General features: G+C 32.1%; 1 protein-coding gene across 10 annotated transcripts in view; it reads left to right on the forward strand.

Annotated features, from left to right (window-relative positions):
* Positions 1 to 10,828, forward strand: part of LOC126823496 (LIM domain only protein 3) — a 76,930-nt gene extending 66,102 nt beyond the window's left edge. For all 10 annotated transcript variants that reach the window (XM_050552373.2, XM_050552378.2, XM_050552374.2 and 7 more), the window contains 3 exons: positions 3,551 to 3,770; positions 6,032 to 6,157; positions 7,400 to 10,828. In XM_050552373.2, coding sequence (XP_050408330.1) covers positions 3,551 to 3,770; positions 6,032 to 6,157; positions 7,400 to 7,598 — 545 coding nt within the window. In that variant the 3' untranslated portion in view covers positions 7,599 to 10,828. The remainder of the gene's footprint in view (positions 1 to 3,550; positions 3,771 to 6,031; positions 6,158 to 7,399) is intronic.
* Positions 10,829 to 13,164: the final 2,336 nt, after the last annotated feature.

Consider the following 13,164-nt stretch of genomic DNA (forward strand, 5'->3'; position numbering starts at 1 on the left):
ATAAGGAAAACTTAGTATGAAAATTAATAACTGACATGAGAAAGAATAAATAAAAGTATAATTATAGCCCTCTATTAAAACAAGATTGTGATATTGGAAATAAGCTCACAAATTACTCTGACAGATTCTAATTTCCTGGACTAAATTACATTGGTATGTTTTCATTGCAAATTGTATGAGCCGGAGTTGCTATAATTTGATATTGGCCACATGTTGCGTTAGATTTGTATATATATGTATGGTAGGAATATGGGAAAGGAGAAATTAATTAGAAACAGTAATTAATTAGTTTAGACTAAATGTTTACATAAGATGATACAGACAGATTTAAACCGTTTCCACAGAAAATTGCTACCTAATGGTATATTAAATTTTGTTTATAAATTACTAGGTTGGGATATTAACAAGGACCTCTAAATTTACCATCTTAAATATGATGATTAAACTCATATGCTCGTGTCAAATCAAATTATCCTTACTTTTGGAGTGGAGGCAGCAGTAGTCGAGAAGAGCCATAAGGATTTTTCAAGTCAGTTCTGACTTGTCATGGGAAAACGTCTACAGGGATGAAAAGAAAAGTGTGCCCTTAATATTTCTACTGTTTAGTGTACACATGGGCATGCATGTAAAAGAACCTTTGACAGGTGAAATTGGTCTGCGATATCACTATTGTGAAAGCAGACATTAGTCAACAGAAATACTACTATTACTGAAATTAGAAAAAAAAGAGTAGGATGAAATGCCACTGCCTGTAAACCCCCCCCCCACACACACACACACATATTGCACACAGTAACCATAGAAATGAATTTCATTATATTTGATCTCAAAATGACTGAGGTATTGTGTTGACGAGTCTTTAAACCACCATTTTTCATGATAAGCTATCTTATTTCTTCAAGCATTGTTTAAAGCAGACATATTTGGGTTAAATTTTGTGACAGAATGAAACCAGGATTTCTGGAGCCAAGAAGCCACTGTTAATTTCAACAGACAAAAATCTTTAAAAATCTACCAGTTGGGCAATAACTTCTTTAGGTTTCACTATATAAAAAAGTTTTCCGGGATATGCATTTAAGACCCTATATGGTTAGAAGCACAAAAAAAATACCTGGAGGACCCAGAGAAAACCCATGGGGTTGACCCTACTCCTTGTCAAAAACAAGCCAGGAATCGAAAACCATGCTACTTGACTCCGTGACAGACCTTGTGATTTAGGGCGCACAAGTTGGACTATCAGACCACCCAAACCCTCTAGTGACAATTAGTACTTTTGCACTAAAAATGTTGGATTGCTGCCCCTCCACCTAATCCCCCCTCAAACTTTGCACCTGTGGCCAGTCATGAACATGGACTGAAGTAGTTAGTTCATGGTGCTACTATAATCTGATATAAGATAGTTTTAAATCATGAACTACTAGTGCTGTGTATACTAATTATGATGTACTAGCCTATTACTTTCAATGTAAATATATACATACACAGTTTGTGCTACCAAATTACACATAATTTGATGATGTCATCCATTTATGTTATCAAGTGTAATATGTACACTGAGCAGATGTAGAATTTTTTTTTAGAGATATGTTTATAAACTACAGTTATAATCCATAGAGTTTTGTTGCATATACTTAATTAAAATAAAATCTACACTAATGAAGTTACTTCTAAACCTGACATTTGTGTTTTCTGAAATTAATTTTACTAATAAAATCCTCATCACTATGTGAAATAAAATATTATCTTATTTTCCAAGCAACACCAAAAGTTAAGGATGATTATTTGAATAAAAGAGATGGATTTAAAAAGATGTTATCAGATATATTTTCATATAATTAATTCAAAAGCCAAAGTAGCTTGAATGTAATGATTTTTACAAAGTCTTGAATCCAATTTAGACGATCCACATATGGAGTGCAAGAGAACACATTCGGGGGTGTCATACCTCACCATTGCATTTTGAATGGAATTTTTCCCCAACTTGCAGTACATCAAGTGTCAAATAGAATAATTTTTCAATAACAAGGGCAACTTCAGTATATTAAAGGACAATGTTGGTGTCAGTCATTATAAAATATGTGATAGAGCTCGTTAAATACATCCCAAATATAATTTTAACACAGAGATCATTGCTACGGGAGATGTGTAACAAGCACGTGAAGAAACGGGAAGTGACCTCAACATGACAAACACGAGTTGTCCTTCTATATAACTGACTGAAGTAACAAGCGTTAACGATGAGAGGATATCTGACAATTCAAAAAATTATCATTGAAATGAAATTCGACCGTTTGTCTGTTACCGCTCGTTACTTCAGTCTATTATATAGAAGGATAACTCGTGTTTGTCATGTTTGGCATCACTTCCCGTTTCTTCACGTGCTTGTTACACATCTCCCGTAGCAATGATCTCTGTGTTAAAATTATATTTGGAATGTATTTAACCAGTTCTATCACATATGTAATAATGACTGATTCCAATATTGTCCTTTAAATGATAAACTCTAATTTCAATGTCATCCATGTCAATGAGTTTATGTAATACTAAAAAAAGAGATCATTTGCACGGTAAATATTAATCAATATTTGTACCCATATTTATATTTGAAAATATAATGTAAATAGCTGGCAATGTGGTTAGTTCTAGCTTAACGTTTTACCTATATTGATGTTTGCTAAATCACATATTGAATTTTAATTAACTTCCAATCTTATCTCTTTATGTATGGTAAACAATTACTTCAAATATTAAATGATATATGAAATTTTATTTATTCGTTTTCCTTTTTGAAGTTTATCTGTTTCGGGTTGATTATATACAACAAATTTATTGTATATATATATAGACTCAGTCAAGTGATTCAAATGCAACAGCAGTCCTCTGTCTACATGAACATGCATAATTTATCTTTACTTTCTATTATTTTATGGCTGTTTTAATTGAAATGCAAATTTATGGTTCTTCTAGACATAAATACAATGACCATTTTCATTTTAATGCAGTATTATATATCTATAGGTTGTAGTTATTAACAAGAAAATGAATATTATCTAGATTATGCATGTTGTATCTGGCTGTTTCATGCTTATCAGTTCAAATTTTCTATGTTAATTTCATTATGTGGAAAGTCAATATATTTAAATTCTATTATCTCAGGCATTTAATTATAGAATTAACAATAGGCTATATCATATTCATGTTATATTTGTGGTTGAGTGAGTCTGCACAGTTCAAATCACATGTGTGGTTTTATTTGATTTCATTATTTCTGTTTGTATACAAGGTAATAAATTGACTGTATATACATGTTATTTTTAAAGTGTGAATAAACATTAAAACAAGCGGTAAATTGAACGCAGTAATATCACAACATGTGTGATTTTTGAAGTGTATTAAAATTTTATATGCAATGCATGACTTCACAGATAAACTCTTGCAGTATTCCCTCCTTACATTTTAATTTCAATTTTCATTTGTGTTATTGATGTCATTTTGAAAAGTGAGATGGCTGTGGACGGCATATGTAAATGGCTTGCTCTATTTATTCCAGGACCGATGCAGATTTCCCAGGAACCCACCGGTATGACTACCCAACAAGAATGTGCTGGTTGTCAGAAACCTATCACAGACAAACACCTTCTTAAGGCACTTGACCAATATTGGCATGAAGATTGCTTAAAATGTTCCTGTTGTGATTGTCGATTAGGTGAAGTCGGTTCCACTCTGTTCACAAAAGCTAATCTTCTGTTGTGTAGACGAGATTATCTACGGTAAGTTTCGTATTAACAAATTAAAGAGAAGAAAATGAAAAGAGATTTCTAATTAACATTTGGTTTTGAAAAGAAAGTTTGGAATATAATTAAAAACCCTGATATACATATGCAGGATGTTGGCAAAAAGAGGACCATGACATTTTTGGCGAGTATTAATACAGAAAATAAATTCAGGATTCTGCACTTTCAGTGTTCTTTTAAACTGAATTAGTATACAAACTGACTTTCACTTAATCTTTTTGATTAAGCATTAAGCATAATAGAAATAGCATGTTAGATCAAACCAATAATGTTGTTTTTACTGACATCAAAGCGGTTTAGCTCCTATTATAGTCTGAAAAAAAAAAGCACTGTTGGTTATAGTCTGAAAAAAAAAAGCATAGTTAGTTATAGTCTGAAGAAAAAAAACATAGTCTGTAAAAGTAAGAAAAAAGTGAATAATGATGTCAGAATGTCCCCTTGCCAGTGAATTCTTAGACATTTAGCAGTTATCTTGAAATTTCAGGATATCTTTCATGAGACAAATGTCTGGAAAGATATAAATTGAATTCATAAGTTTAGATTTTATTATATAGAAGACGGATTTGAGAATTGTCTTTCAATCTAATTTTACTTTAATGAAATAATCGAAAAAGAAAGGACCATTATTAACTTTTTGTTCAGTCTTTGAAACAAATTTATAATGTCTTTCCATCAAGATCAAAATAAATATTAGTGGAAGTTGAATAACGATAATTGTCCTGTTTTTTCTACCATTCTTCATCTGTGACATTTAAAATTTAAATTTATTTTTTGGGGTGTTTTCTAATTATATTAACACAAAACCATTCTATGAAAATTTACATGATATATGCAGGGTATTAGTAACAGGAGTAGAATTTAAATTGTCCCTTTATGATCCTTTAAAATAACTAATTGTGTTACACATGATACCATAGAAATATAAAATACCTTGTGTCTATTTTATCCTTTGAAAGCTGTTTCTTCCCAATATTTTGTCACATCCAATATTTAAAAAATAATAATATTGATATAAACATGTAATTCAGTGCCAATGACATTTGGCAATGACATTGCCGTATGATGAAACATTTTGAAATGACCATATACGTATATTGTCGTCGCCCCCTGTTCGTCTGTCCACAATTTGTTTGTGTACACTCTACAGGTCACAATTCTTATCCAATTTTGATGAAACTTAAAATATATGTTTTTATCCCAGAGGTCTTGGTTCCTTTCGATATTCGCGCATATTGGACCATAACTTTCTGGATTATTATGGCCCCTGATTGTCTGCAAAAAAATCATGTTTTTAGCTTGTGGACCTGCTAGAGGTCACAATTTTTGTCTGATTTTGATGAAACTTAAAATATATGTTTATATCCTGAACATCTTGGTTCCTGTTGATATTCATGCATATCGGACCGTAACTTCCTGGATTATGGCTCCCATTGTGTGAAATATCGCTTTTTCTTTTTTTTTAGTTTTGTTCTCTGTCCATCTCTTGCAAAATGTGGACGTATCTTGCATAGCAACCTCTGGTTATGAATTGAATTAAAGATGCATAAATAGCTGGCTGTTCTTGCTTCCATGTTCAAAAATAGATAATGAAAAATGAATATATTGAAAATTTCGATCAAATTACTTTATTCTGAGCGGAATTATAGTGTTTAAACTTTTTACAAGAGAGTCTCATTATATCACATACCTCTGCTACGATAATTACAAAAAGTCATGATTAACATTTTATGATTGAATTATTAAATGTCGATTGGGTTCTAATCTATTCAAAAGCATAAAGAGCTGGCTGTTCTTGCTTCCATGTTCAAAAATAGATAATGAAAAATGAATATATTGAAAATTTCGATCAAATTACTTTATTCTGCGGAGCTGACAAGGAGAGTGTGACTAGTAGTTTGAATGGGATTGAAAACTGTTGGAAATCAAAGAAAACTAGGTGGATATATGGGCAAAATGCTCCTGTCTTACATTGCACACATAATAATATAAATTTTAGCTACCATAAGCTATTTTATTTTAAAAATAAGTTGCAAGATTTAAATATCAGGAAGTCTTAAATTAAATAAAAACCATAGTTATGAGCTCAGGTTCTGATAACTACAAATTACCATGTCATAATTACAGTAAGCCCCTCTTCCCCCACCACAGGACCATGATGAATGATTATTATTGTTATTCACATGCTGTATATTGGAGAAGAAAATAACTGATTATATGAATTTTCTATATTTCTTCAGGTTATTTGGAACAACAGGATATTGTTCGGCTTGTTCTAAGATGATTCCAGCTTTTGAAATGGTAATGAGAGCTAAAAGTAATGTTTATCACTTGGAATGTTTTGCTTGTCAACAGTGTAATCATAGGTAAAAATAAAATATTTCTTCCATGATAATTATTATCTTTGAAGGAAGATGATATTGAACTTCCAGGTTTTTAAATCATATGTCATTTTTAACCAAGTCAGTGATTTTAAACATGAATATATGGCTTCAAAACAAGATCAAATGCGCAAATTTAAGTTAACCATTTATCATGTGGACTGCTCAAAATTACTGCTGCCTCTACCGCTCCAAACCCACACAAGTCACAGGAATATCTGTAAACTATTTAAGAAGCATCCAAAAGAAAGTATACACACTAAAAGTATGACTAAGTTTTGTTTAGATTAAAAACATTTGATAAAGCATTACTGAGTTTGTCTCTTGCGACCAAACTCAACATTTCTAAGCAAAATAAAAATGTGAAACAAATTGACATTCTACCCTAATACCGTAGACCATGGAAAAACGACTTTGGTTGATGCAGCACAAAATGCACAGTGTATACTTTCTTTTGGACGTTAGTATAGTTCCATGACGCAGACAGTTTTTGGCGATCTAGAGAGCAGTAGTTTTGAAAACGAGCAAGAAAACTGAATGCAAGGAACATCCCCTTTCTCTTATTTTATGAGGGAACTAAATGGTTAAATGAAGTTTTATTTGTACAAATGCAAATCAAATACATTTGTCAGATTTAATGCAGATTTTTGCTACATTCGTTAAATTCTGTTGCTTGATGGCATGGATATAAATTAGTCATAATTAAACTGATTTAAACACCCTGGCAGTTGTTAAACCAGCTCTACTTTGTTGTCTGAATGCAAAGGTGGAGCAAATAAACCAGTTTAAAACCCCCAGCTTTCTTATACCTTTTTTGGGCAAACAGAGTAAGTTATCTTCATGGCAAAATGACCACATTTGCCCATGTGAATTTAACTCTAAACTTTAACTGACGAGGTCAAAATAGTTTGTTTAAAGTACATGTGAACCCATCCCTACCAGGTAAATGAAAAATAACAATTCCAGTATAAATAAAATTGAATCAAATATTTGAGAAACAGACCAGTAAAATATTAAAACAAAGATTGTAAATTTCAGTAAAAGGTTAAAAATTAAATAATAAAGTAATATAACAAAGATATCTTGAAATAATTACTGGATGATATGGGGTATTTTAAAATATCTATTGAATTACAATTGCCCCCAGGGATTTTATTATTCTAGCTCGTAATTTGATTTTAAGCCCATTTCAATAACCAAGGTTTGTCTCTATTTTATCTATTCCAGATTTTGTGTTGGAGACAGATTCTTTTTGTGTGACAACAAAATATTGTGTGAATATGACTATGAAGAACGAATGGTGTTCGCGAATATGACCAATATTAATTATGGCTATAACGCATTGAACCAAATAAAGAGACAGACGCAGAGTTTGAGTGACGATGTGTCGAGTGGCTACGGAAGTCCGAGCCCCTGTTCACTTTAGAAAACAGTTATATTATGTTTTATTTCTTTGGGATTTCTTCATCCATTGATGTTGCAGCATCGTTTCCATTGTTACGTTTACATGTGTTTGGGAGTGACGGAGCGAGCGTGCTGGGATGAAACCAAGTGATTTATTGTAGAAAAGGCTTTAATTGGTTGGGATTGTGACACAAAGATTTAGTGAATGTAACTCAAGAGGACAGTTAGTGTCATCAGCTGTGTCTTACAGTTTTTGTGTGACAAGTTATTTCCCTTGAAAGAATTTTTTGTGCCATATAAAATGAACATTGTGATGGTTGTGTCATGAGGGGAATACTGTTTTTCTAGTCTAAAGAAACTAGTCTCATTTAAATGAATATGAATGGATGATTTATTTAACTTAGTTTACAGCCGAACACTGACTTAAAGAAAGACCATTGATTGTGATCAGTTACTACCATTTCACTCAAGGATGTCATGGAAGCTCATAGTTTTATTTCTGTAGTATAGAATTATTTTATTTAAAAATATAAATGCGTTGCAAATTGGTTGAATATTTTCTATATTCACATGTCAATAGAAAGATGTATTTTCAGTTGAAGAATCATCAGTGGCTTGAAAGATGAAGTAATTGAACTAATGGTTGATAACATATAGGATCAAAGAACGCTGTAATTCATCAACCATTCTATTTAGTGCTCGGCTGAAAACTGACTAAAATACCTTTCAAAAACAAATCCTTTAAAAAATCCAAATATTTGAGAGACAAAAGAAAAGTGAGAAATTCCAGGAAAATTTATAAATTTTGATCTTAGTCTTGAATGTAAATTACAAACTTGTGAACAGTTTTGTAACTATTTAAACTTAAAAGGTTTTCTTTTTTGAGGGTATCTTAGTGAAGTTTGGTTGATATTTCAGTGTGATTTAACTCTTATCTTGTTACCGGTAATTAAATTTCAAGTGTTGAATCACACTGTTATTAATATTTGTTGTATATTTTAAATCAAGTATCCAGTCTACAAGTTGTTGTTAATGATTTGTTTTAGTTTAATCACATATTAAGTTATATAAGTTCCAGGTTAATTCTATATTTATTTATATAAGTTCCAGTTTTATTTATCAATTTATGCTTATAAAAAGAAATTCATTTCACTTAAGATTAATTTTTGTAACATAAAATAATCTAGGCTTGAATATGTATTAGGTCTCTCATTTTGATCAAAATTTTTACAGGCATTGAAATTGATAAATTATCTATCAATCAATCTATACATGCCATAAGGAATTAGAATTTGTATAGAATTTTTCTGGGTAAAAATCATCAAACATTGATCAGAAATTGAGAAATGTTTTTGATAATTGGTGAACTAGAATGTCTTTTGATACATCTGGGATAAAGATTCAAATAGCATTACTGTAACAAAATCACAAATACTCGTGACTAGCTCTGACCCAAGGAGGAGAACATGGGTCCAAAAATCAAAATAAATTCTACATAAATTTAACTTTTGCTGTATTCAAAGACCTTTACATTAATATGTGATATATGCATTTATTTTCCAAATGACTGGGATATTTATCTGGTGTCCAAAATATTGTTAATTTCCAGATAGAAGAGATTAAAGATTACTGAAACAAACCAAGCAAAACAAATTTTATGCTGATGTGAGTTTTTGGGGAAATACAAAAAAAGATGTGTTTGAAAACCCAAAAATAGTTATGTTTGATATCCTATTTAAACTAAGGATGTGGCAACATGTGTTCGAATTAGCCAGTGCTGGTTACAATTAGACTGTATAATATTTTATAACATAGATGAAATTGGAAATAAGTGCTGTTTGTGATGTACAATCACTAGAGTAGAACCGTTCACAATAATAGATGCATTCGGATATGCATGTAAAGCCTGTCCACACCATTAATTATAGCAATCTGTCGGTTAAATCAATTCAACTTGTCATGGATGGTATATCATGCACAAAAAAATTTCATATCATCTTCATGGTTAAAAGATAATGGTGAAGTGTTCGCCCATATTACACAATATTAATCAAAGGATTAAACAATCAGAGTTTTATGATTAACCGCATGCCAGTAGCACACATGTGGCCAACTAACTGTCAAGGACAACCTACCAGGCTTTATAAAATGCTACAGACCAATGATTATTCATTAACAAATAAGCCATAGTGTTTGCAATCTATCTTGGCTATCTAGGGGTGGGGGTGGGGGGTTGTTCATGGAGTTATTTATATATATGAAGGGGAAATTCTCTCATTATTTTCAAAGTGCCCTTTTAATTTATAGTAAGAGAGTTGCCTGTTAATTATTGCACTATAAAGTTATGTATGTATAAATTGTGTTATATAAACTAGAATATACATGTTTATGTTATATGTGCTTTCAGTATTATGTCTAAATGTTTAATGCATTTTCATGTACATGTAGCACATTAATTAGGGGTAACATTGTTTAACAAAATTGCATAATTTGTTATTCGCCCATCAAACATGAAGAATAATCATTCTTTTGTCACTGAAATCAAACTATTACTTTTCAAAAAAAGTAATTAGCCATTTCATGTTTAAATTTAATAAGTAGCTGTTAATGTATTAAGATCAGATTCTATAATGTTAGAATTCTTTCTGTAGCATATTTTCAGTAAGGATTTTACTCCTTTAAACAGGGTAAGGAGTCCAATTATACAGCAACTAGTTGAAGAAAAAAACCAAACTATTTTTGAGCCAAATCTTTTTCAAAATTAGAGAGGAATACATGGTACTTAATAAACAGATTTTGACCATGCAAAAGACAAGATTATTTTTCAGTCAACTAGAAGGGACAGGTTTCACAGGAAACTAAGGAACATCACCTGTTCGTTTCATAAAGATTTATAATTGAAAACTGTTTTAATTTCCAAAAATAACTAGAAATTCATATTTCAAGTTCACTGAAATCAGTTTTGAGGAAAGTCTGTTTTTTAGTATTCAAAAATCTCAAAATCATAGTTGTCTTGTATTAATACAAACGATTCATAAAATCGGTATTGCAGCATTATATAGTCTTACTTCAACAAATTAAAAATAGTTTCCATTACTCTGCAGATCAAATGTATATAATACATGTAAACTATTAATGATGGCACATTGTTGTATAAAAAGAATATCATTTGTTTTAAAAGTATATTATTTGTAATTTATAAAGTGTATTATATATTATAATTATAATAAATTTTCTCTTTTTTTTTCCTGACTGATGATATTTGTTCAATTATTCTTTAAGTCCATCAGTCTAAAAGGCTTATGTCAGTCAATGAGTCATAGCCTGTCTTCCGTTTGTCCACCCCTCTTATGTATTTCAACCACATTTAGTATGGATGTCATTTGGGTGGTATTTGTTCAGGGTTGTTGCATGGTGCCTTACACATATTACAACCATATTTGGTACCTGTAAGTGCTTATAAACACATTGTAGGGACACCTTAATTGGGCAGATTTAGACATTTTCAACTTACAACCAAATGTTGTAAGACGTATGCTGTTTGGGAGGTATTTATTTGGATTTGCTCATATGCAATTAGAAATCTGTGAGTGGCGAGTAGCCGTCCCGGAATTTGAATAGCAAATTTAGATATTTGTGATTCCAAGTAGATCACCATCATTGTATAAACGGAAAAACTATTCGGGTCCTTATAAAAATATGTAGGCCTACACTCAAATCCGAGTGAAAACTATTTTCAAATCACCAAAACGAAATTCGATCCTTTATGTAACAGATTAGGATCCCACTATTGTTCAATTTAGTAAGCCCTCCCAAGAGAAATGGCATCTATTATCCTATTTGGAAATAGCCCATGCCGTACACTCTCCAAAATGAAATGAAATGAAATGGGGTTTAACGTCCTACTGTTCTGCTCGAAACTGGGCTAATGAAGACGGACATACGCCATACAGTGTGCTATGAGGGGAAATTTTGCCCGGACAGCAGCACTACAGCCTACTCTTATATCGAATTGCAACTGTCAAGGGATCTTTTACGTGCACGCCAATGGCAATGTATACAAATGACTAGACAGCTGTCCTTGCCAGGCCCTCCATCCTGCATCACTGACAAGGGGGAACCACACCGGTAAATCTGGATGAACTTTCTCAGCCAATGCAGGAATTGAACACCCGACCTCCAGGCTAGCGAGCCAGCGTCTTACACTCTCCGAAAAAGGGAAAAATCCAATCACATCATTTAGAAGGCTGATATGCGAGTAGAAATGTTACGATACAAATAATTGGGCTTTTCACTGATCCCGACAGAGACATAAATGATATGTCACGTTGGAACTTTCGCAACAAATGGCTATAAAATTTCATAAGATTTAGTCCAGAAGGGTCCCCACATTCTTCATATTTATATTTTGCTCACATGCAGTTAATCGGGAGGATTGGGGGCACACTAGATTAATCCCTCTTGGGCTCTTGTTTGGTTAGAATATGTGCTATTATATATACTGAATACAGTATTAAGTTCAATCATGAATAAGGACTTGAAGAAAGCAGGGGACTATTAAAATGGGTTTGTCCATCTGTCCGCCTCCGTCACACTTTTTGGGACACAATAACTCTCCTAATTGAGCTAGAATTTTCACACTTGGTGTAGGTGTTTATTAGGTGAATGCCTTGAAGGAGTTCGAAGATGAGCATTTTCTGCTTAGGGTAAGCAGAGATGAGCAATTTGATTGGTTGATGCTTTAAGAGTTGATTACTTTAGTTCTAATTAAGTGAGAGTGATCAAACTTGGTGTATAGTTTCATAATCAACATTTTCTGCTCTGGGTAAGCAGAGCTATAAGCAATTTGATTGGTCGAGACTTTGGAACACGATAATTCTCTTTCTTATTGAGCAAAAATATTCATTCTTGGTGTAGGTGTTTATTAGGTGAATGCCTTGATGTAGTTTGAAGATGAGAATTTTCTGCTATGGGTAAGCAGAGATTAAGTGAGAGTGACAAAATGTGGTGTATAGTTTCATCACATCAATACTTTGACTAAGTTCGATAATGAACATTTTCTGCTGAGGGTAAGCAGAGCGATAAGCAATTTAATTGGTTGAGACTTTGAAACATAATAACTCTCCTAATTAAGGTAGAATGTTCACACTTGGTGTAGGTGTTCATTAGGTGAATGCCTTGATGGAGTTTGATAATGAACATTGTCTTCTTAGGTAAGCAGAGTTAAGGGATTTGATTGCTTGATGCTTTTGGGCACAACAACTTTGGTTATAATTAAGTGAGAGCTATGAAACTCTGATTTTAGATTCATTATATCATTATCTTGACTAAGTTTGATGAGAATTTTCTGCTTAAGCTAAGGAGCAATAAGCAATTTGATTGGTCAAGTCTTTGGAACATAACAACTCTGCTGGTAGAATGTTTAAACTAAAGCTAATATAAACAGAGCTAAGAAATTTCTTTGACTTTGTTTCTATCTGATAGAGAGTGATGAAACTTAGTGTATAGTTGATAATTAGTTTGATTGCTAGATACTTTTGAAAACGATAAACGTGCAATTAATATGTGTCGATCTATTTATTTCGGGA

Source organism: Patella vulgata, chromosome 6, assembly GCF_932274485.2.
Source record: "Patella vulgata chromosome 6, xgPatVulg1.2, whole genome shotgun sequence".
Lineage (NCBI taxonomy): Eukaryota > Metazoa > Mollusca > Gastropoda > Patellidae > Patella > Patella vulgata.